Source organism: Symphodus melops (assembly GCF_947650265.1).
Source record: "Symphodus melops genome assembly, chromosome: 8".
NCBI lineage: Eukaryota > Metazoa > Chordata > Actinopteri > Labriformes > Labridae > Symphodus > Symphodus melops.
In genome coordinates, this window is record NC_136698.1 from 14685359 (window position 1) to 14707649 (window position 22291).

Here is a 22291-nt window from a genome sequence, read left to right on the forward strand (position 1 = left end):
CGCCAATCAACAGAGCCAAGAGAGTCACTTCTTTTTGAAGACGTCAATACTTCTTGAATTTATTCACAGCTAAAATATCCTAAGTGAAACATTCTTGTAGTATACATAGTATACTTCTCTGCTGTGGATTGAATCTCACTTTGTCATGAAACATCTTTGCGAACAAGCTATTCACAGAGATGATAGTCTGCTCGTAAAGCGTCCTTCATACATTCGTCTATGAAAACATTTGATCATTTGTGATGTTTTATTTTGTCATATTTCTCATCTTTGATTTTCCTGTTAAGTTCCTCATGTAAACTTTTTTTTGTTGTTTTTTTTGTTTAAACACTTCTTCAAGTTGGGTATAATTTGGGCAGTTATATGATTTGTTGGGGAATACTTTCTGTCAGGGCTTCAGAACAAAGAAGTTGTCATTTCCTTCTTTTGTTTTTCGCTCATTTCTGTGAACAAAGACTCCTCAATCAGACATTAATTGTTCAAAACTTTGCTTTCAAAACTTTGAAAAAACTTCTGATGGCACAAGTGGGCAATTAGTGAAATATCCACTGAAGGCAGTGCTTTAGTGGCACTGAAGCTTGAAGGAAATGTCAACTAATTGCCTCAAGAGACCTCTCATTCTACTTCCATCCACCTCTAAAAGCTAAACACAGCCTGAAAGCACATTTGAATTAAAAAAAACAACAACAAAAAAAACAAAAAACACCCGAAATCTCAAGGCAAAAAAATGTCTTGCTGTACACACAATTTCTCTTTCTGTCACGTCACTAACATGATAATTCACTTCTACGGGTTATGAGCACAATGGAAGATGAAAGTAGGATCATTAAATGAGTTGAGAAACAGAAAGACTTACTCTTTGGCGTCGTGGCTGATCTGGAGGTTGATAAGTTGCATGGTACTTTTTAGCTGTAGAGGTGAAAACACAAGACAAGAGAGGGTCAACTATCGGGACTCCACCAAGCTGAGGATGAGGTCCTAAACAAAGGGAACAATGCTGACAACATATACTGTTTATAAAAATGCTGAAAAATAAAGAATGCCTTCAGATTCTAGCGACAATCAAAAGGTTTCTACAAAACTTAAACATGTTATATTGAAGGACAAAACACATGAAATCAAAAGACACCTGAACATTGAGTAAAGTAACTTAATTAAACATTGCACATGCTGTACTTTCCCTTTTTCTTGACCAAAGTCAAAATAAATAAAATAAGAAAATATTCAAAACACACCATTTGCCAAACACACTGGAGGAGCTCAAATAAAAAAATCATTTGACATATGTAACTGAAAATAGCTGAAATTATTCAACAGTTTTATATTTGGAGTTTGAGGTTGTCGATCTCCATCCAAAGTTTTAAACTGACAGTAAAATATGAAGACGTTTGTCATCAAATTAGCCGTTTAAAATCAGACATAATGGGGCTAAATCTCAAATTAATAAACTCTTTTCGAAAGAAGTGGTTCAAGTTGAATCATCAAACACTTTGGTTTAATCTTATTGTGCACATTTTCGGAAATGACTGTTCGAGAGGATCTTGGCTATGAATAATGTTTTCAAAAATCTGCATTGTATAGCAACGTGCTAACCCGGAACATAACTGTGATTTGGTTTAGCATAAAGTGTCTGCCAACAGCAGGTGATGGGTCTGTTCATAAACTTAACACCTTCTAAAAAGGAAAGAGATGACAAACAGAGGCAGTCAGGAAAAGACAGAATGAATAAGAAACATCCAAGCACTGAGTGTCATAAAATGACACGTTACTATAAGAAGGTAATAATCAATCATAGTGATTCATGACTCTATTAGACTTCGTTAAATTTAACGAAGTCTAATAGAGTATGTATATGTTATGCAGAAAAGTTAGGAGGAGTTGGGTTACAATTAGGACAAATGGGAGCAGTATATAAGTTCATCCATTACATATTTTCTATTGTTCTTCTTGGTTAACTGCTTCAAACAGTAACTGTTATAGGATTTTATCAGTATGACTGTTATGACCAACAGTCAGTGGATTCATTAAGAACAGCAGGCAATTAGCCAGTTTATGCACACTGATCCTTTTGATCACAGCTGTTCGCTTTACTCCATCATGTTTTTCTCTTTACACACTCTCTAAGACTAACAGCCCAAAGTCTTTAGTTCATGGGAGGGATGACTTAGTGCTCTAATCTCTTTAGACCTTCAAGGTCCCCCCAGTCTGCTGTGCCAAGGATGGCATGTGAGGTAGGGCAGTCTTTCCCTGACCCCTGGAACCATGCCTGGGTGGCAGAAAGGCAGAAAGCGGCCAAATGTTTGTTGATGTGAATACTTTGGATACGTCTGTTTGCCTTGCATTTAGCCTGCACTAATGTATCTGCGAACACAGAAAACCTCCTTTGATCCATCAGTACTCAGAACATAACAAGCACTTTTAAAGTCCTTAGACGTCGTTATTTTTAGTTCCTGTTTTGAAGAAAATGTATCCTAAGTTGTATGGATGCATGGAAAATGGGTTTGAGCTTGGTTGTTCCCAATTAGTAAGGGGCTCACAAAGACATGTTGGACAGAGAAATGGTACACCATTACAATCCGATCCTACTCAGAGTGGTAAAAACACTCAATTCTGAGTAAAAAATTCACAGTAAAAAGTGCTTTTATTATAAAGTCATAAGGCATCATGCTTTGAAAAATGACACCCCCTCTACACAGAAATATAACTAGAACATGTGCTGGAGTTTGTTTTTAGTTGAACTCTTACATGACATGTTTGAACTCATGGAATTATATCACAAAAGGCCAAACTAAAGACATAAAAACACATTTCTGCTTGTCTTTATTGTACATGTTATTGACTGTAATTACAAGTTGTTCATGTTTGCAGTTGTATGTGTCTTGAAATCCAACTTTTTCTTAGTCAATAATACAAACGACCACAGCACAGGTTACCACAGCATGATCACTGCCATCCTGACAGAGAGGAGCCTTAAGAAGTTCATGTTTGGTACAAACAAATTACAATGCCTTGTGCAGTGGGCCCCCATGGAAAACGTAATTTTGCAATTTCCAAGACAAACGACTCTGGCGCTTGATTGTTGGGAAGTCAGCATTAACAAAAATGCTGAGCCGGACATTTTGGAAATCAAGAACTCCATTTGTAAAGACGTCTTTTAGAAATGGATTGGTGCATTCAGAACATCTGTTTGGAATACGACATCAGAGGACTCGTAATTGAATACGAGGGTAACAACTGTGAATGGATGTCTATGTATTCTTGAAAATCACTATGGGTGCTGTCAGGTGTTGTAAATCAAGTTCTATTATTTAGTTGCTACAGAGCAGCTACAGGATGTCTCTCTGTTTGAGCCTCTCCAATCTTTCTAATGCATTAACAAAGCCTTGCAAATCCAACTGTAAAAAGGACGTTTGTAAATAGAAGTACCTCTATGGGGAAAATACATTTTTAACCATTTTCCTGGCATTTTTTATTTATTGTAGTCAGTTCGACCCATCACAGTGAAACCACAAAGCAACGCTACACCAAACAACCAGACAGGTTTAATTGGCAGTGAAGTATACAGCTGTGAATGACTATCTCCATACAGTATCTCTTGGGTAATCTCTTTGGGTGCTGTAAGGTTTTCTAATATTTTGTTCATAATTCAGTGGCTACGGCGCAGCTCTAGACTGTCTCTCTCTCTTTTTTTAGTTGTTGACGCCATTTGTCCACCTGCTGTTTTCAAATACAGTAAGAAAGGCTCAACGTAACATAACTATACTTGGTCATAAGATGTTCTTCCCAGTATCATTCTGGTTGTGTTGAACAGAAGAAGAGAAGAAAACAAGTCTGCCCTGTGGACCATATTGTATCCTTTGCATAACGCTCTTCCCACTATGGAGAAAGCCAGGATAGCCATGGATCAAGGGGACAAATGGCGACAGCGAGCTACTCTGTTTGGTGATTCCAGGCAAAAGCTTTAAGGGTTGCTCGATGACGAATGACAGAATCACACAATTATCAAGAAATGGCTTTAAAAATAGAAGTGTGGTGGTAAAACCCCATTAGTCTCTGCCATGGCTGCTATCTCATCCATCATTGCTGGAGGAGGACTTGTGCAGGGGGGGGGGGGGATCTGTCCATCATTCCCATCTTTACAGCATGTCTTTGTCTCCTAACGCATAGGCTAGAGGGACAGGAAGAAGAGGCTGTGCTGGAGAGAGGTGTGAGGGGAAGAAAGGGAAGCTATGTCTGGTTTGAGTAATGGAGCGCCACACTATGAAAGAGGTCACCACTGTGCACTGTAGTCCTGTTCATTATAATGCATAAGAGTTTGATTTGTGTACATGACCTGACTCAAACCCTGAGGCTGTGATGAATGAGACCTTGGTGATCCCTGCTGTGTCTTTTGGGAAGAGGCTCCTGTAGTCTAAATCACCTGAGAGTTTCAGCAACAAATAGTCATGGACCCTCGGTAACCATATACTGTATATAGATTCATAGTGCAAGAGGGGGAATCCCCATTCATCACATTGTGCTTGATAACCTGTCTCATCCCAGTCGTCGGGGTTACACACCTCTTTTCGCTAATGTTCCCCGGTCACCTGGTCATCTACCTTCACTTTTCTCCTCTGAAGGTAGATGGAGACAGCTGCAGACTCGCAGTCTGCCATGCTTCAACTGACCTTCTTCACACTTACTTTATCACCAAACTTTCTTTTTCTACCACTTGGGGCTGTCCCTGAAACTCAAACTGCATTTATTAATTCATCCCCAAAATGCCATAAGATTCTGCAAGATCCAGAAAAAACTCCATCCTACCCTCGGGACCGTCTCACTTCTATTCCAAGGCTGACATTTAGAGATACATGGTTTCCCAAAATGAGAAGAGAAGACTCCTTCTGCTTGTAAATGCCCCGAGAACTTCTCCAAAGCTGTAATCCTGAAGATCTACAGTATATAAGTAGACAGTGGAAGCACACTGTCAAATAACAAAGTGGCAACATTAGATTGGGAACAGAAACACAACCTCTTTCAAATACAAGATACAAATAGATGTAAACCAGCCACAAAGAGATGCGACATAAAAAAAGACAAATCAACTGCCAAAAGATGCACATCTACCAAATCTTAAAGACCGAGCTGTTAAACATGGATTAGGATTATTTCTTGTTTTCTATAAAACATACTATTCTAATATATACAGCACATCTCCCTACTCCAAAAGACTCTGAGGACCTTTGGAAAGTATTTCCTCTTATACCCCAGAACTTAGACCCTTTTAGATTTGAACAAAACACACGTAGACCACAATTCAAGGGGAAAGTTCCTTTTAGAGACACAAACTAGTCACAACCAGCTGCATATCAGGTTAACAGAATATTTATGTTTGAATTTTAAACAATGACGGGAAAATCGTAAGGCTGTCTGTCAACTAGAACTGAAAAGGAATGACCAAAAGAAACCAATAGATGTAATTGGACGAGATATAGGTATGTAAAGGGGGCTCTTAAGTCTTCACCAAGGAGCTTGTTATCTTATAATTCATCCATCAAATGTTTTAAGTATACTATCTCAGGGCTAAAGACTTGTTATAAAAAACTTGATATTCCTGTTGACAGTGGATTATTCGGTGTTGGAATAAGGCCATGCCACTGCACTTCACGCTTGGTGCTGTACTTAATAATGATATTATGCACCATGCTTATCTGTTCAGGTTAATTTCACCCAAAAGAAACCAAGGCCAAACTGATTCTCTGCGCAGAGAGGACATAAGATCATAAGCTCTCAGTCACACTACAAATTCACATATCCAGATGACTCTCCTGTGTCAGCAGCCGCTGTGAGCCAATGAGAGGGGAACGGAAAATAAACTAGGTGCTCGAGGAAGAGTGAGCTATGATCTGATTAGTCTCTCCAAATCCTGAAAAGTAACTCTTCGTTGTTTCTACGTTCCATTCGGCTACTCCATTCATCATTAATTCTTTAATCCCCCATCTCCCAGTAAAGAATAATACTCCAACACACCATGGGTATTTGTACTCATCAGCATGTGCCCACTGAAATGAAGGAAGAAGCATTAACGCAGAGTCTTACATAACCTGGACATGCAAATTACTGGCCGACACTATGATGGTAACGGAGCTACTTTTCCTTCTTCCTTATTGGTTTTCCTACCCTCGACTGCACTTCATCTCCCTGTTCTATCTACAGTCTAATTACTAATGACCCCCAGAAACAGCGTGGCCTTGGATTTAAGAGGCGGAGAGGAGACGAGGAGATTGAATTTAATCCAGCTATGCAGGGAAAAGGTGACCTTTCTGCAAGTTAGTTTCATTTTTTTTTTTTTTTTTTTGAACAATGATGCAACTGGATTAGAGAATTATGGCAGGGGATGAAAAAAGTTATCTGTGAAATGTAAGCTAATACCTCATTCATCCATGAGGTCATCAGCACATTCATTCACTTATGTATTAATCTCCAGGCCTTGAAAAAGCATAGGCTAATCAGCTTCCACACTCCTGCTGGACATTAAAAAAGAAAAAAAAAAAAAACCTGATTAAACCAAACACAACTTGACTTCAGCGACAGAGAGAGCTGCACCCTCAGGAGACAAACCATCTGTCACTATCGCCCTCTTGCGAGGTGTTGCCGCCCCTCTAAGCCAACCCTCTGCTTGATGTCATCCTAAAAGAGCAGGCATCACGCAGCGCCGGCCTAAGAGCAATGTCAGCATGTGTTGGTGAATGCTTTATGTATGTAAGAAGTCAGAAAGTAGTTCATGTACTTAAGGATATAACAGGTTAAGATTCATTTCTATAAAATCACACACAAAAACAGGACCTTCCTTTCCATGTAAACACACACACACACGCACACGCACACACAGACGTATTATCTGTATGACGTACTGCTGTCAGGATCTCCATAGTGAAAGACAATTACAATGATGATGTTGTTGAGCTCCATTACAGTTTGGTCTCTCACAGTTATCACAACACACCATCAGTGGTGCTCCTGTGATGAACCCTTTGAGACTTGGAAAGCCCTGCTGGGAAATTCCACCTACAGTACAGAGCATGCAGTACTAAAGCTTAATGACAGGTTGGGCGTAAGGCTCCATGAAAGCAAAAAATCATAATCACAATCATTTTGATTCACATTGAAATCACAATGATTGAGAACTCGATTTTATTCAAATTACTTTATAATTATTCATTGGCCCCGCTCTATTGGTAGGTCTTGCATGGCTTTAAACTGAAACAAATATTTTAGATTATGAAATGTTTTTGGGGGACATGGATTTAAGGGTAGGGTGGTTGGAGACACACAAAGTCCAAAGCTGTATCTCACAAAATCACTTACCGTATATTACTTTGAGATTGAAAAAAAACAAAAACCCACAATCATTATAAAGGATTGAAGCATCTCAATTTAAAAACTTGAAGAACAGAAATTCAGGCACTACATTTATTTATTCATTTAATTCATTTGATATGTTTTAAATGTGGGTCAATCAGCATTTCCTTCCTCTGTTCCTGTTTTGGACTCTTAATAAGACGGCTGGACAACAAAAATCAAGGAGGAAAGGGTTAAATGTGCTTTTGTTTTTGTTTTAAGTGATGTTGTCTCATCTCATCATGGAGTTTTTGAGTTTATTTTGATTGTTTCATAGCTTTTGATAGTTACTGATTAGTGGAGTACATAGTGGTTTATATTGACATGAAAAGAAACTATGAAAAGGTTCTCTCTTTGATGTATTGTATTACTTTGGGGGAAAAAATAACCCAATTAGCATTTACATTTGTCCATCAAAGGGCCATAACCATGCAGTCATCTGTTTTCCTCTTAGATAGTCATCCTGAAGTTTCTTTGAAATCCTAAATCCAAGCAGGGCTGGGAATCTCTGGGTGTCTCACGATTTGATTCAATTTCGATTCTCAGTGTTATGATTCGATTAAGAATCTATGTTCTATTCAAAACAATTCTGGATTCATGGATCCATGTATTCAAAGTCTATTTATGAATTAGTACATACTTCAGGATCTACACCAGTCATCTGTGTGACTGGTGTATTTCATTTTCTATTTGGTATTCTACTGAGTGCAGTAGTTTAAAAGATTTTTTAAAAAAAAGTGTTTTTTTGATTCATGAAGTTGTAAATTGATTTTAAATCTTAGATGAGAGAAATCTTAATTTTTACGTCATTGATTTTTTTTTTTCCCACCTATTGACAAGTGTGTGGTGAGACCATCCAGTTATGTTCACATCCGAGAGCAGCACTCATCAATAATCTAATGGTGGAAAGATGACAAATCAAAATCTATGTGAAGTGCCACTAATCCAATCACATCCCTGTGGCAGCGTCAAAAAGTCAAGCAGAATTTGCGGGCTGGTTGTTTGGCTATCATTGGAATAAAAACACATTGATTTTTATAAGATCGAAAACTTTTTGTTATTTAAAGGCCATTATGAGAGCTGAAATTGTTGTTCCAACCTTCACATGCAATGAAAAATGTTGTATTAAAAATGATAAAAAAAAATTAAAAAAACCTCGAGCTCAAACCTATAAATACCACAATAGAGCATCATCAAGCTGACATACACAGTGGCTTCCACTTAGCCTGTATGGCGTTTGAGATTAATGACTTCTCTGTATCCGTGTACTAATGTGAGGTAAAAATGTATCCAGTGTACACTATGAAAAGGTCAGTTCTGGGAGTATTGAAAATGCAGTGAAGGTTGAGACAAAGAGCAAAGAGGAGCAAGACAAACAGGTGAAGACACACAAGGAGAAGTTTGGAAAGGTCAGCAGCTGAATTTCTGAAATACAGAAAAAAATGAAGACAGTCTGGGTAATGCTTGAGCTGTCAATCAACAGCTGTATAAAATTATAGTGATCAAAAGTAGGTGGGGAGTTTTGCATTAGAATGGTAATGGCAGAAGTGGCGTTAAATACCAGCTGTACAGGAGAGGCTGTAGATGTAACCCACGTTCATATTTGTAATTGGTGTGAAATGAGGTGTGAAATCACACTCAAACTCTGCAGTGAACTGGCTGATCAAAACAATTAAACCTACACGAGTCCACTTTCAAGGGGCTTAAAGAGAGTCAGCAGACGTGCCTGAGAATAGCACTTACCACTTGGTTGCGTGCGCGGTGGTAAGGCTGAATGATGGGTAAACCCAGGGGTGTCACCCACTCCACAGTGTGTCCAGACTTGGAGATGAGCCTGGCGCTCTCTGTCAGCCAATCCTGTAACACAATGAAGCCAGCAGAGGGGAAGTGAGGGCACTGACTGGAGAGATGTTTAGACTCAGACAATCGTGTGCGTGATAACATCAATAAGGCCTTCATCAGTAAGTGTGGATGGTTTAGTGATGATGTTTTCACGATCATCTCAGAGAAGGATTTAATACGAGCACATGATTATTAGACCATCATGGTGTCTTTGGAACGAAAACAAAAAAAAACAAACTAAAAACCAAACAGGAAATAGGAACTTTGTCTCTGCCTTTATGTTTGCTGTTCTAGTTCGCGGTGCAGCAAACAATTGTTGCAAACTTGCCGAGGAACAGGTGGGGAGTTGTTGCGTTCTCTAAAAAAAATTGCAAGTGCAACAGCAATGTTTGCCTAAGTGTCTGGCACAGTTTATCTCCAGGAATAGAAGCCTTGTTAAAGTCCCACCAGAGCCTCCTCACGCATGCAGGCACACAGAGAGCTGTAGGAAAGATAAATATGTCCTAGCAACTCCAGGCAGTAGTCTGGTCCAAAGCTGCTCCATTCATCATCGTCATCTCCCTCCCCTTTTTTTTTTTTCCATCCCAGGTACGATAAAAATGAAGACAACAAGAAAGGGAAGAATGCAGAGTGAAAGATTAACTAGCTAGATAGTTGGAGAGAGTGACTGATCAATCAATAGATTGACAGAAGGTAGGCAGAGGCAGAGTGTTGACTGACTAGCTTGGATAAATAGAGAGACATAAAGAGAAAGTAGAGAGGTCGAGTGTGACAGCACCGCGGATTGATCAGCGTCCTCACTTTCAATCATACTTCACCTCCCTGCTGTACAATGTGAGAGGGTGTGACCTATTTAAAGGGCACCAGCACACACACACACAATCACGCGTTGCACGAGAGCATCAGGTCCGCACCAAGGTCTGATGGGAAGGAGATTTTTCATCTCAGACTGGGTTGTCCCCACACTCTCCCCAGAGGACACACACAAGCAGTGGGAGGTGTTTCTATTTGCTCGCCAGACTCCACACAGCCTATGGAGATAATGCACAATCCCCTGCCAGCTGCACGGCCTGAATCTATAAATGGAAATCTCTGATGAATGGGTGCTGTTGCTGGGGTAATAGTGAAAATAAATAGTCATTAATACAAATAAAAATAGAACATCCAAGGAGGTAGTAGTAGACATTTAATAATCGGAATTAAGAGTATACTAGACTACCCTGTTTACTGCTTCCTTTTAGACAAAGGAAGGAAAAATATATATACAGGTACTGTATATATAAAGGGAACCTCAAAAGTGTAAGGAAAAAGTTGTGGTCATTTTTAAACGTGTAAAAACTTCAACCAATGTCGGCACTCTGTACACGTTTTATCAACCAATCAAGCCTCTCTACCCCGTGCATGCATGAGCCCACACTTAAAGCATGAGCTGAAATCTGCTGCTGGACCAATGGCAAGAGTGGAGGTAAGTGAGAGGCGTGGCCTTTAAGGGAGCACAGAGAGGAGAGGTTGGGTGAAGACGGAGAACGGAGAGGATGCTACTTTCAAAATCACGCTAGTTCTCCAAAATGACCGACCCTGCCTTGAATGAAGCTGGTTAATAATAACAATATACGATCTTGAAAGAACATTGAGTGTGGAGACTTTGCTGTCTTCTTGCAATCTTTTTTTTGTCTTTGGTCGTGCCCCTTGATGTTTGAGTGTGCTCCTTTTGCTGTTTGGAACTGGTTAGGTTTAAAAATAAAATGTAAATACTTACAATACCTTTTCAAAGTGTAATGAACTCACCTGGATCTCTCTGGTCCCTGTAAACATCTCTTTCAAGCCACTGAACACCATACGCACCAGGTAGTGAGACGCATCCCAAATGTACTCCTGAAAATACAACACATGACTATTGTTTGTGTGTCATCATCGCACACGCACACACTACTTCCTTTTAGTCCCAGCAATTGTCAAAGAATAAACCATGCTATATCAATCAGTAATTCTAAGGTTTAAAATAAAATATGAACATAACTGATTCAAGTTACAGGACTGAATGAGAAGGGTGATTTCCTAAATTCATTACAGCGATATGATCTCATCCTCGCTGGGAGTTGTCTCTTCCCCGATCTATCCACCTGTAATCACTCACAATTACACTCGCCCCTAATTCTCCGTTTAAACAATTAGAGACATTATGCAGAAGTCATTTAGCACAATCTTGTGTCAGTGAGCCGGTGGGTACAGTGAGAGCAAGATCCTACCAAACCAATCTATACTGACAATGAGATTAAGTCCAACTATTGTAAAGAACTATGCAGCTATTGTGCAGCTGATTAGCACTCGAGGGCTGAGAGATTAAAAGCTTTTATTCTTCTGCCGCGGAGTCATTAGACAGAATGGGTGTGCTTATCAAACAACCATTAATGTCCAACTACCTCTAAGTAATGGTCTTAAACTAAAAATAGACAATAATGACTATGCACTGGATACCAAGTCCATCTATTCTTGGAACACACTCCTGGTCTCCCTGATACAACCAATATCCTATTGCACTTCAGTGTCATAGTATATAAATAAACTTGACTAAAATAAAGTTTCAAAGCTTCTGATCTTGCTCGACGACGCTCACTCTGCGGCAATAAGAGTCTTAATGTCAAGGTCAACATTTCTGAATAACCATTGGGTGTACAATCATTTGAAATGGGACGCATTCAGTCTCAGCAGTGTGATGAATGCACATGCTGGAGACGAAAAAGCCAAATGTACAATCGGAGAAGAAGACCTTGTACTTCATTAGTAGGCTGTCCATGATTAATGTGTAAAAATGTACCGCCTGAAAGATCGGTGCAAGGGGAGACCCATATAGAGGAGAACTTGTGTTGAAGGGCCCCTCTGTCATACCACATGGATAAAAAAAAAAAACTAAAAATAAAACAGTATGCTCTGTGAGTGGGGAAACCCCCATTCACCAGCAACCTCCTTCTGAACCGTACCTTAGGGAACTCATCAATCTCCTTCAGCCTTTTCTCTATCTGGAGGCGTCCGCCATAGCGAGTGACCCCGTACACCACAGTCATCACGGTCTGTTTGACCACCTTCCTACTGATGAAGCCCTCCAGGACCTGGGCGATCTTCAGACCTTGCTCTGCATCCCGGGCTCGGAACTCCTCCACCTAAGAAAACGTGGACTTATGTAAGACTTTCACGTGCGTAATGTCCATGGAATACAAGCCACATAAAACACGCTCCATTAGCAGTGGGACAAATATGGATTCCACCATATATCGTCATCCTGACTTGTATGATACGATTTTAGTATCATTGGCAGTTCAAATATGTAGCCTTGAGCCAGAATCATATGTGCTGTAAAAGTAATATCTCGGAGATGGTGCGAAGATGGAAAAAAAAACCGAGAGTGAGATGACAATCAAATGTTTCATGTTTCATGTGGATGGTTTTACGTTTGTGGATAAGGGGAGAAGGATGTCCATGATGTTATGGTTGGAGTTTTTTGGTAATGTTATGTTATTATTTCGGATTTTCAGTTTGGCCAAGTGGCAGCTTGTATATTGAGAATAATATTGGACTTACAACAGTAAACCCAAGGGTAAGTGCAATGCTCTTGATTCCCACTCAGTCTTTAAGACGTTCAATTAAAATTGCATGATCAGCTGTTTCAAAGGTTGCTCTAAGGTCTAGCCCTCCCAACATCTGCTGCTTAAAGAAAGTCATTAGTTACCTTAAGGAAGGCCATCTCTGTGCTGTACAAAGCTCTGCAACCTCATAGACATTTCTGAAAGAGGTTACCAACATTTAGTAGAAACTTTAGGTTACCAAAAGTAACCTTGGTTCTCTGACAAAATGAGTCAGGTACCTCCCTATGGTGTAAGCCCTCTGCACAGTCTCCTCAAAGCCTTTATACTATTATCCCATTCTGTGGGAGTCCAACAGCTTCCAGGTTTAGCCTGTCATGGGCCAAGCCCAGAGCGCCAGTTGCTCTGGGTAAGGATATGGCCATGATTGGGTGTAAACGCTGGCTCACAGTGACAGGAGATGCACACGAAAACAGTCAGTCAGCCAGTGTCTGTAACCAACTGGATCGTAGTTTGCCTTATCCGTTTATGTAAGCCACCACAGTCGTGATGTGAGACCTTACCAGCACATGATGGGTCCTTATAAGAGGGGGAGAAAGTGCCTCAGTGCCAAGCATCTGCCATACATTTTACTGAAACCCTCACTAAACAATTTCTGTGATGTCAGTGGTCCATGCCAGAGGTTGCAACTGAACATTAAAACCCCCTTGTGTACTGACGACATATACAGCCACTATGACTAATGCCATTCGTTCAAGAAGCCATAAGCACGGCCTCAAAAGTAACAGCCCTCTCCTGCAGAAGAGGGTGAGGCATGCCGAAAATGCCCTCCCACAATCTGCTGGACTCAGCATCCACTTTCCCATAGACCCTCTGAACCCTAATCTCTCCAGGTGTTGCAGGCAGGAGCAACTTAAAATGCTCTAATATCCCTCTAATGAGTGGGTCAATGGGCATGCAAGTTAAAATCACTCTTAAAAAGGATTCTGCCATATTTACAATTAAAAATATGATGCAAACTCCTGGATGAAAACATTGTTGGGTTTGGCTGGTCTGTAAATGATTAGAATGAATACAGGATCTTCCAAAGTAATCCTAAAACTGAGATGTTGAAATGACGTAAAAGTACAATTTTGAAGAAAAAATTGGAGTGCACCTTCAACACTTTTTGTTGATTATAGCTCTACTGGTTTTAACAGCCCCCAACAATAGGACTAATGCTGATACTGATTACAGACAACAATATGTATTCATTCATGTACAACCTGAGATGATCTACTGTATCCTTTAAGAATAACTCTGCTGCTCCAAGGTAAAAGTAAATCAGAGTTAGAAAGTGTCCTGGGAAGAATTGCACTCCATTTTCTGTCAGTCCGTACAGCTCATTGATAACTCCACAATACACCTCTGAGGGTGGATTTTTTCCCTGGTAGCACACAATGGTTAGTACTGAAAGGTAAGCCTTTCACAATTAGTGTTAAATTACTTTAAATATTCAGGTTCACAGCAGGCTGTGTCATTAGATAGATTGTATGCACACTTGCTCTTTGTTCCTTTTGATATGGCAGGCAATTAACTCGCACTTTAATGTTAGACCTGAGAAACTAAGCCCTTTGAAATCCAGAACCTAAAGTAAGAAATGGGAATCATCAACGCCTTGTCTGTCACTCTCTAAGAGGAATACTGATTTACGAATATTAACAACTGAGGATCTGCATCAACATGGTCCATGAACCATGAAAACCAAAAACACTGATCTGATGCTCACCTGCTGTGCTACTCCACTGTACACATCCTGGGGCAATGCACAGGGCACGAGGTTGACTGATGTGGCACCAATAACGTCTCTGCCTAGAGCAGCATAGTGCTGGAGACCATTACAGGAGCCGTCCTAGAGGAGAGTCGGAGAGAGAGACAGAGGAACGATTTTAGCAGTGATTTGGAGGAGGAGAGAGCAGAAAACAGGAAGAAGATTACAGAGATCAGGACAGCATGAGAGACAACAACAGAGAGGTGAAAGGCTTAAGCTGGACAAGACAAAAACAGATGAGTTAAAGAATTGGCTTGAATTTCCCTCGGGATCAATAAAGTATCTATCTATCTATCTATCTATCTATCTATCTATCTATCTATCTATCTATCTATCTATGTATGAACATGAAGAGAAAATCCCCCCAAAAGAGAAGCAAGAAACAAAGCTATCTGAGAGGAAGAGCAATATGAAACATAAATAATATAGGAGGAAGAAAATATTTGGAGACGACACAGAGTGAATTTGCAGATCGTGCTCGACTTTCACACCATCTCAAAGAATCTTAAATTAACTGCATCAATCAAAGCAACATCTGGACTGGATTTCCCTTCAGAATTTTTTTTTTTTGAGAAAATAAACCTGTATGCAATTCACTTTTCATACAGGATCAAATGTAAATGATTGATTTTGCATTGGATATTTTCTGTCCTTTCATAACATCTGACAGGAGGTGCTTTTAACAATTACACAAAACCTTTGTAAAAATACTTGTAAAAAGTATAGTCATTAGAATATGCATAAAGTCGGGTGTCAGGGAAGTTTTTATTACTCTCATTACACCTGAATTAACCTTCCATGACATTTTTCATAAAAGCCACGGATCAATCTGTCAGTATAGGTTTTATATTTACTAACTGTGTCACTATCCTGGAGGGTTTGTGTGTTGCCTTGGTGTTCATAAATCGGGTTATATGCCAGCAATCAGTGAGAAATGGCCGTATAGCTGTGGTCTGGTCGGTGAGATTACAGCTACAGGTTTATGGCAAATAACACAAAATAGCCCCAGATGGTGATGCTGAGGTCTTGCCTAGTGAACTTTGAAGTGCCCTCTGAAATAGCTCCAGAAACCTGACTGACTGGTTGACCTTATTTTAAGGAAGTTATTACCTGGAACTATAATTGGCCTAAATTTGTGACAGATGGGTAAATTCCAAATATTAATAATTACATAGATGAGTAAGTCTGAGTTGGTCTGTTCTTTTTCCACACTGTGAATAGTTTTACATTAAAATGTCTTGTTTCCAATATAAACTCCTAAAAAAGGCATTAGTATGAGATCTACCATTAAACTCTGTGGGGAGAAAAAAAAGTGTTTTTATGGCACCTGATGAACGGGAAAATGAGAGATGAACTGAGTTGGATCGGAGCATCTCACAGCATTGGCTATCTCCATGCAGCAGGCCAGAGCCTGCCAGGGCTCATCTGCATTCATCCACCACTTCTTACCCTGAGAAACACAAACACAACACGTTATCCCAAATGCACATGCACTGGGGGCCAAAAGCGTTTTTGTTTTGCCCAATAAATCCCCTTTAAATTTTTATAACTGTGGAAACTCCCAAGTCATTTAGAAAGGAAGAGTAAAGCTTTAAAACGCTGTTTTCAGAAACTGATGTAGAAACTGTTTCTGTTTTCAGAAACTGAAAATGCTACTTATAAGCTGTGTACATGCAGTGTACTACAGTGTAGCTGTGTACGACGCAGCTCTGAAAAAAAACTACATAGAACGATGAATGTTATGGTTGAACTGAGCTACCAATGAACAGGAAAGGACAGGAGATACTCACGTTGAGAGGGTTGTCTGCAGAGTCCAGTATGTCCTCCATGATAGAGTTGGCATACTCCAGCCGACCCTGCAATGAGCTCTTCTTCTTCAGTCCTGTTAGATTTACTAAGTGTATTTTTAGCCAGTCCAGACCCTTGGGACCAAGTTTCTTCCCCTCTGCAAACACAAGGACAGCTCGCGTGACATCACTTCCTAGATGATTGAAATAGGGAGGACAGGGATATGTACGTCCCCTGAAGTCCATATTGTGAGGGAACCAGAAGATCTCATCCCTCATGTGGTTGGCGATGGAGAGTTTATAAAGGGCATCCATACGCAGGCTGTGCATCTCGCTGCATTTTTTTTTGGCGTTAATCACCTGCCTCTTCATGTGGGCCTTCTCAGACGCCGTGTAAGAGGGATCATGGGAGTTGAAGTAGGGGATATTAGGGGCCTCCGAAAGAGGAGGAGGGATGTCTAGCTTTTCACTACCTCGATCGTTAAAGATGGAGATTATTGTATCCAGCAAGGGTTTGTTGATCTTCCAGGCACAGTTGCCAAGCTGATTAAGAGAGTCAAGGACTGCATGGAGGTTCTGGCATTTCTCCAACAACACCTCATGTTGTGTGGCCCCTTCCACGGTGCGCATCAGCTTGGTGGGTGTCAGCAGGTATGAGCCAAACTTCACAGAAGTCCAGGGCATAGGAGGACACAGCATGGGCATCACGTAGGAGTCAAAGGTTAACTGGGTCTCCATGGCCTCCTGCTGCATCTGAGTCAGGATGGGGTGAGGCTTGATGAAGCCAACCTGGACGGGGAAATATCAGAGGCAGTTCATCAGCTAGTAAGAACAAAAAAAAACTCAACATAAACTCAGCTAAGTATAGACACTAAAATACAAATATGACACAGTAATAGAAGAAAACCATTGAATTCTTCACTGTGCAGATAAAAAGAGAAATTTTTTTTTTACTCCCTCATAAAGTTCGGCTTCTTTCAAAAGCCACCATGACCGCCCGAAACATCCTTCATTTCTGACATGATTGTATTGCTGGTTAATAAATAGCAGTCAAGGGGTTAACTGCAACCTCTGTTCCGGCAATTATGGACCAAAATGAGCAGGCTGAACATTAGTTTCCCTTAAACTGATTTCTCCAAACATGGTAATCAGTAAATCTCGTATTGCTGACATCATCAAAAGACACAAACAGCTTTTCCGTTCTTATATTATACACAGTAGTTAGTGAAATGTTGCTTTAAAACTAGAGTTTTCCCACTGAGATAATCTTCTGGAACATCTTCCATTTGCTTCCATTATATTGTGCTAGGGTTGGGAGGTGCTGATGATGACCTGAAGGCCTTGACTTTGATAAAAGATGACAGATTGTGTAACGGACTAAGCTCAGACTAAAAGCACAAACTGAAAGCAGCAATATAATAAAAACACCTCTGCATTGCTTGAATGAGTCAAGCCTTCATGCTGTGCAGTAAAATCATTAAGAAGCTCCCCTGATGGGCTTTCTGCAGAAGACAGAAGACGGGGAGAGGGGGAATAAGAGCAAACGAAAGTAGACAGGGTAAGACTGACAGAAAAACAAAAAAAACAAAAACAAGGACAACGTTCTGCCACAGCAAAGCAAACTGCCAAAGTGCATGAAGTCCAAACGTCGACCATTTCTTCCGCCTGTGTCTGCCTGTCACCTCTGACACGGTCGACTCAGCCTCCTGCAGGGTACCACAGCAGTGATTCAGCCAGCCAATTAAAGGGACACTAAAAAAGGGATTAGTCTGGAACCTATTCATCGTACTCGACTTTTTGCCAATTCGCACGAGGGGGCAAACGGTTTTTATAATTCACACTCTTTGGAGCTTCAGAATGGATAGGCGGCTGCGCGAGCATACCAGGTAATAGGCTTTAGAGTGACAGACAGTCTACTTGTCCAAAGTGAAGGTCAACCCTTTTTTCTTTGCTTCTGCTTCACGGAGGTTCTTTTTTCCGAATGTTAACAATGTTAAGTCTTTCATTAATCAGCCTTTTTGTTAGAAAAATGAGTCTAACTTCGAAGCAAAAGTTCCACTAAATATCAACTTTGGATTTTAAACGATGAAGCGTTGTCATTGTGAACAGCTTGTTGTGTTTTGAACATTGTCTCAATGCGTCCCAGTGAATATGTTTCCGTCATCAACTTTTTGGTTAAAAGTTTATGTTTAGAGCGGATTTCCCTCAGAAGTCTGCTCCTGTCTTAGTTTTGTCACTGTGATTTTCAAGTCGCATCTCATAGAGTGACTTCCAGGTTGTATATGGGAGCAGTGTGTCGTAAAATGCAGGCACAGGTGGAGACGTCGGATTCGATCATCACCGTTAGACAAACATCCAAGTTTGATCCAATCTAGAGTTCCTTTCGACTTTCAGACAACGACGTCAGCACCCAGGGGTCTTTCAGAAGAGTCCGAACTGCACAACCTAACTCTGCAGCTTTCTTTTTTTTCTTCTTCTGTGAGGAATGTTTTAACTTCTTCCTTTACTGTCTCTGACTCTGCTTGTGTGTTGATATCACATCTTTACTTAAAGCAGACTTCAACAAACACTGCTAAATGATTTAGAGGAAAAAAACAACATCATTCCGCCTGGTTTTTAACGCTAAAATTAACCAATTATCGACACTGACCACAAAGTTGAAGGTGCTGACATGTTGATGTTTCATTTCAGTCGGTGAAAAATAGTCTTAGACATTCACGTCCTATGTCAAGCTGTCTTTAACTAAATGTAAACTTGTCTAATCCTTGACCACGTTAACCCCAATGGAAAGGAACTTTTTTTTAGTCTGGGTTAACAGTCAAGTATCCTGTTATCAAGTGATAAAAGCCAAGTATGAATAATGACACCACAACAGGGTAGCAGGCTTTTTTTAAATCCTGCAGTACAGACAAAGTGAGATCTGTGAAGACCTGTGCGTACCGTACCTGCCGAGTGCTGCGAAAGGTGTACATGTGGTAGAGAATAGGGATGAGCTTCCTGTCGTAAGCCGGGTTCAGGATGTCACTATTAATCTTGAGGTTCTTAACCATCATATCCACCATGAAAGTGCCCAGCTCAAGAGCTACTATGTACGGCCAGTGGATCTCCCCGCCTTGCAATGTAGGCCCTGAACTGTGCTCCATTTCCAGCGCACACCACTGCTCCCTGGGAAGGACGCGATAAGCCTGCAGGGAGAAGAATTTCAGATTTCAGTTCTTTGTTCGACATTCAGAACCATAGAGTTTGTCACACAGGCCCCCCCCATCTCTGATTGTGTCATAAAATCATGTATAGTTTGAAAAGTTGAAGGAAACAATTTCAATTCTGTAAAGATTCCTAAATGCCTTACATTTCTCTCAAAACAAGAAACGAGAGCTCCGGAAGTTTCCAGAATTTTCCATAAGCACACAGAAGTTGCATTAATGTTTAGTCTCACAACACCAAACACTAAAGGCATGGTCACAGCTACCACTTTAATTACAAAGGCTGAATGTTAAATAGCTTACATAATGCAGACACCTTAACTAACTCCTTGTTTAACAAACTAACGCAGTATAATGAGTTCCTGCTCATTATTATCTTGATGATGAAATTAGTATTTTTCCCAGCATGCCATGGCCGTGAAAAGCACTGATTGACCTCTGAGCTACAGGCAGTGAGATCACGTGGAGTAAAGCTGTCTTTTACTTCACTGAAATGTCCATAAAAAAAAAACATTTGAATTAGTTCAACTCACAGGATGTAGTCTGATTAAAAAAATACTACAGTTTTAAGCTGACCACACACTTGTTTTTTCTGTGACAGATTTCCGTTGTGTTAGTGCGCGAACCAGGAAATATAAGCGTCCCTCCATGAACGTACAGAGAGGTGTCAGGTGCATGATGATTTCTCTACCTTGCTATCTTTAGCCAGCAGCTCTGTATAAGCGTTGTAAATGTTGCCCAACTTCTCCACTGTCTGATTATTGTTCTTCTGCCGCACAGAGTACTTGGTGTGGACCCTGTTGCCAAGGTCTCTGGCTAAAATCTTCAGTGACTCTCCGCTTGGAGGCATGTTGGCAACACTCTGGAGGAAAAGAAAGACACAGGTTAAATGAAGAAAAGAAGAAAAAAAAAAAAAGAAGAAGAGGTTAATGACAAATCAGAACAAAAAGCAGACCTCTTGGCAGACCTGCTTCGGTTTAAGAGTAAAGACAACCCTTCAGTCAGAGAGGGAAATCAAAGTGGGGAATGGTCTCTTCAGACTTAAATCACATCCTGTGTATTTGTCTGTGTTAGAAGCACAAGGTGTCAGATCCTTCGCTGCCAAAGATAAAGCCCGATTCTTTTGCAGTTGTTGTCACTGTCAGCCACTTGATTAGATTTTGTGGTTCCCCAGATTGGTTGACTCGTATTGCACAAAAACAGTGTCATGAATACTAAGTAGAATAACAGTGACATCTCTAAATATGTGTTGAATAGTGTAGATACATCACACTTGTGGTCAAATCTATTTCCCTTACACAATGGTAAGTCTTGTGTGGTTTATTTTTTTTAATAACTGACTTCCAGCGTGTCATTGAGCCGAAGCTTGGGTTAGGTGGTTTGTATTACCTGTATCATGATGTCCACATACTCCCTGTCCTCCAGCAAACAGAGGTAGGGATAAAGGTTAAGCCTGTAGTTCTTGGTGTCGGTATTCGACAGGATCATCTTGCTCTCCCTCAGGGTCTGGAGGAGACCCTTCTGCCACTGTGCCCGCTGATCCGCGAGCAGCTCCCTCTGAAAGGACAACACAACTGAAGGTAGGTCCATTTTCCCGAGTGCGCCGGCCAGCCAGATGGGAATCCCTCAAAGGATGTTTGGAATGAAATAGAACTCTCCTGCAGTATCCATTGTTTATCATGTAGAGCATGGCCACAACAGAAAGTCATTATAAGTTGTGAAGCAGTGAATAGATGAGGTCAGCTCTCACTGGACATATATCTGTATCGTGCAACATGAGCCTGCATTCCATTTAATGGTTAGACTTGTTTGGCTCACATACCCTCAGATGACGAGAAGAAAAACAGACTTCCCTTCAGAGAGAAACACAACTGGGTCACAGTTAATAATTGGGGACTGAAACAGGAAGGAAGAACCTGTTTTCCCCATCTTGGCGCATGACAAGAGTTCGCACGTAGTATGCATTCATTACATACTTAGTAGTCAGGGGGATTCTCTTCCTTTGTCATTCAAATTAGACAGCATTCATTACTTAAACTTCTTGGACTCTTCATTTAGCTTCGAAATATCGCCAAACGTTAGTTCATTGTTCCCACTGCTCAGCTGGAGATGATAATACATGCTTTCATTTCTGACTGACTGGATTACTGTAACTCACTTTTTACCTGTCTGAACAAAACATCTCTTAACTGTCTACAATGAGTTCAAAATGCTGCGGCCACATTATTGAACAGGTCCTCCAAAAGGTCACATATCACACTATCACACAAAAAAACAACTTAAGACCCATTTGTTTAGACTTGCTTTTGATTGATCTATTTTGTAAACTGTTGAGATTTTGTCGTTCGCTTTTTTCTGTCTTTCGAAAAGCACTTTGTGACCCTGCTCTTGAAAAGTGCTATATAAATAAAGTTTTTTTTTAAATTATTTACATTGATTTGATGTATTTTGAATTTTTGTCAGAAAATGTCTAATCCTGCACCAACAACAAGCAAACCATTCTGCATCACTGGTTCTATATTCTATATTAAAGGGTGTTTTTACAGATTATAACGGCTGACGTGAAGCAATTCATGAGGAGCAATGAAAAGTGGGAATCAGCAGATGGGTAGGAAGTTTTGCTCATGAAAGTACTGAGGCTATATGTACGTTCTCCTCACCACTCTATGTTCAAATGTTCACTCTTTC

The 22291-nt window shown here is 40.4% G+C and overlaps 1 protein-coding gene across 1 annotated transcript in view; it reads right to left on the reverse strand.

The window, feature by feature from the left end:
* The window catches only part of polrmt (polymerase (RNA) mitochondrial (DNA directed)), a 39233-nt gene that overhangs the window by 5764 nt on the left and 11178 nt on the right, over window positions 1–22291 (reverse strand). The window contains exons 7-17 of the mRNA XM_079351098.1: window positions 20993–21160; window positions 20295–20465; window positions 19346–19585; window positions 16404–17189; window positions 15941–16063; window positions 14572–14694; window positions 12204–12383; window positions 11011–11097; window positions 9124–9237; window positions 4804–4932; window positions 857–909 (exon numbers count right to left, since the gene is read on the reverse strand). Of these exons, the coding sequence (XP_079207224.1) occupies window positions 857–909; window positions 4804–4932; window positions 9124–9237; window positions 11011–11097; window positions 12204–12383; window positions 14572–14694; window positions 15941–16063; window positions 16404–17189; window positions 19346–19585; window positions 20295–20465; window positions 20993–21160 (2174 nt within the window). The remainder of the gene's footprint in view (window positions 1–856; window positions 910–4803; window positions 4933–9123; window positions 9238–11010; window positions 11098–12203; window positions 12384–14571; window positions 14695–15940; window positions 16064–16403; window positions 17190–19345; window positions 19586–20294; window positions 20466–20992; window positions 21161–22291) is intronic.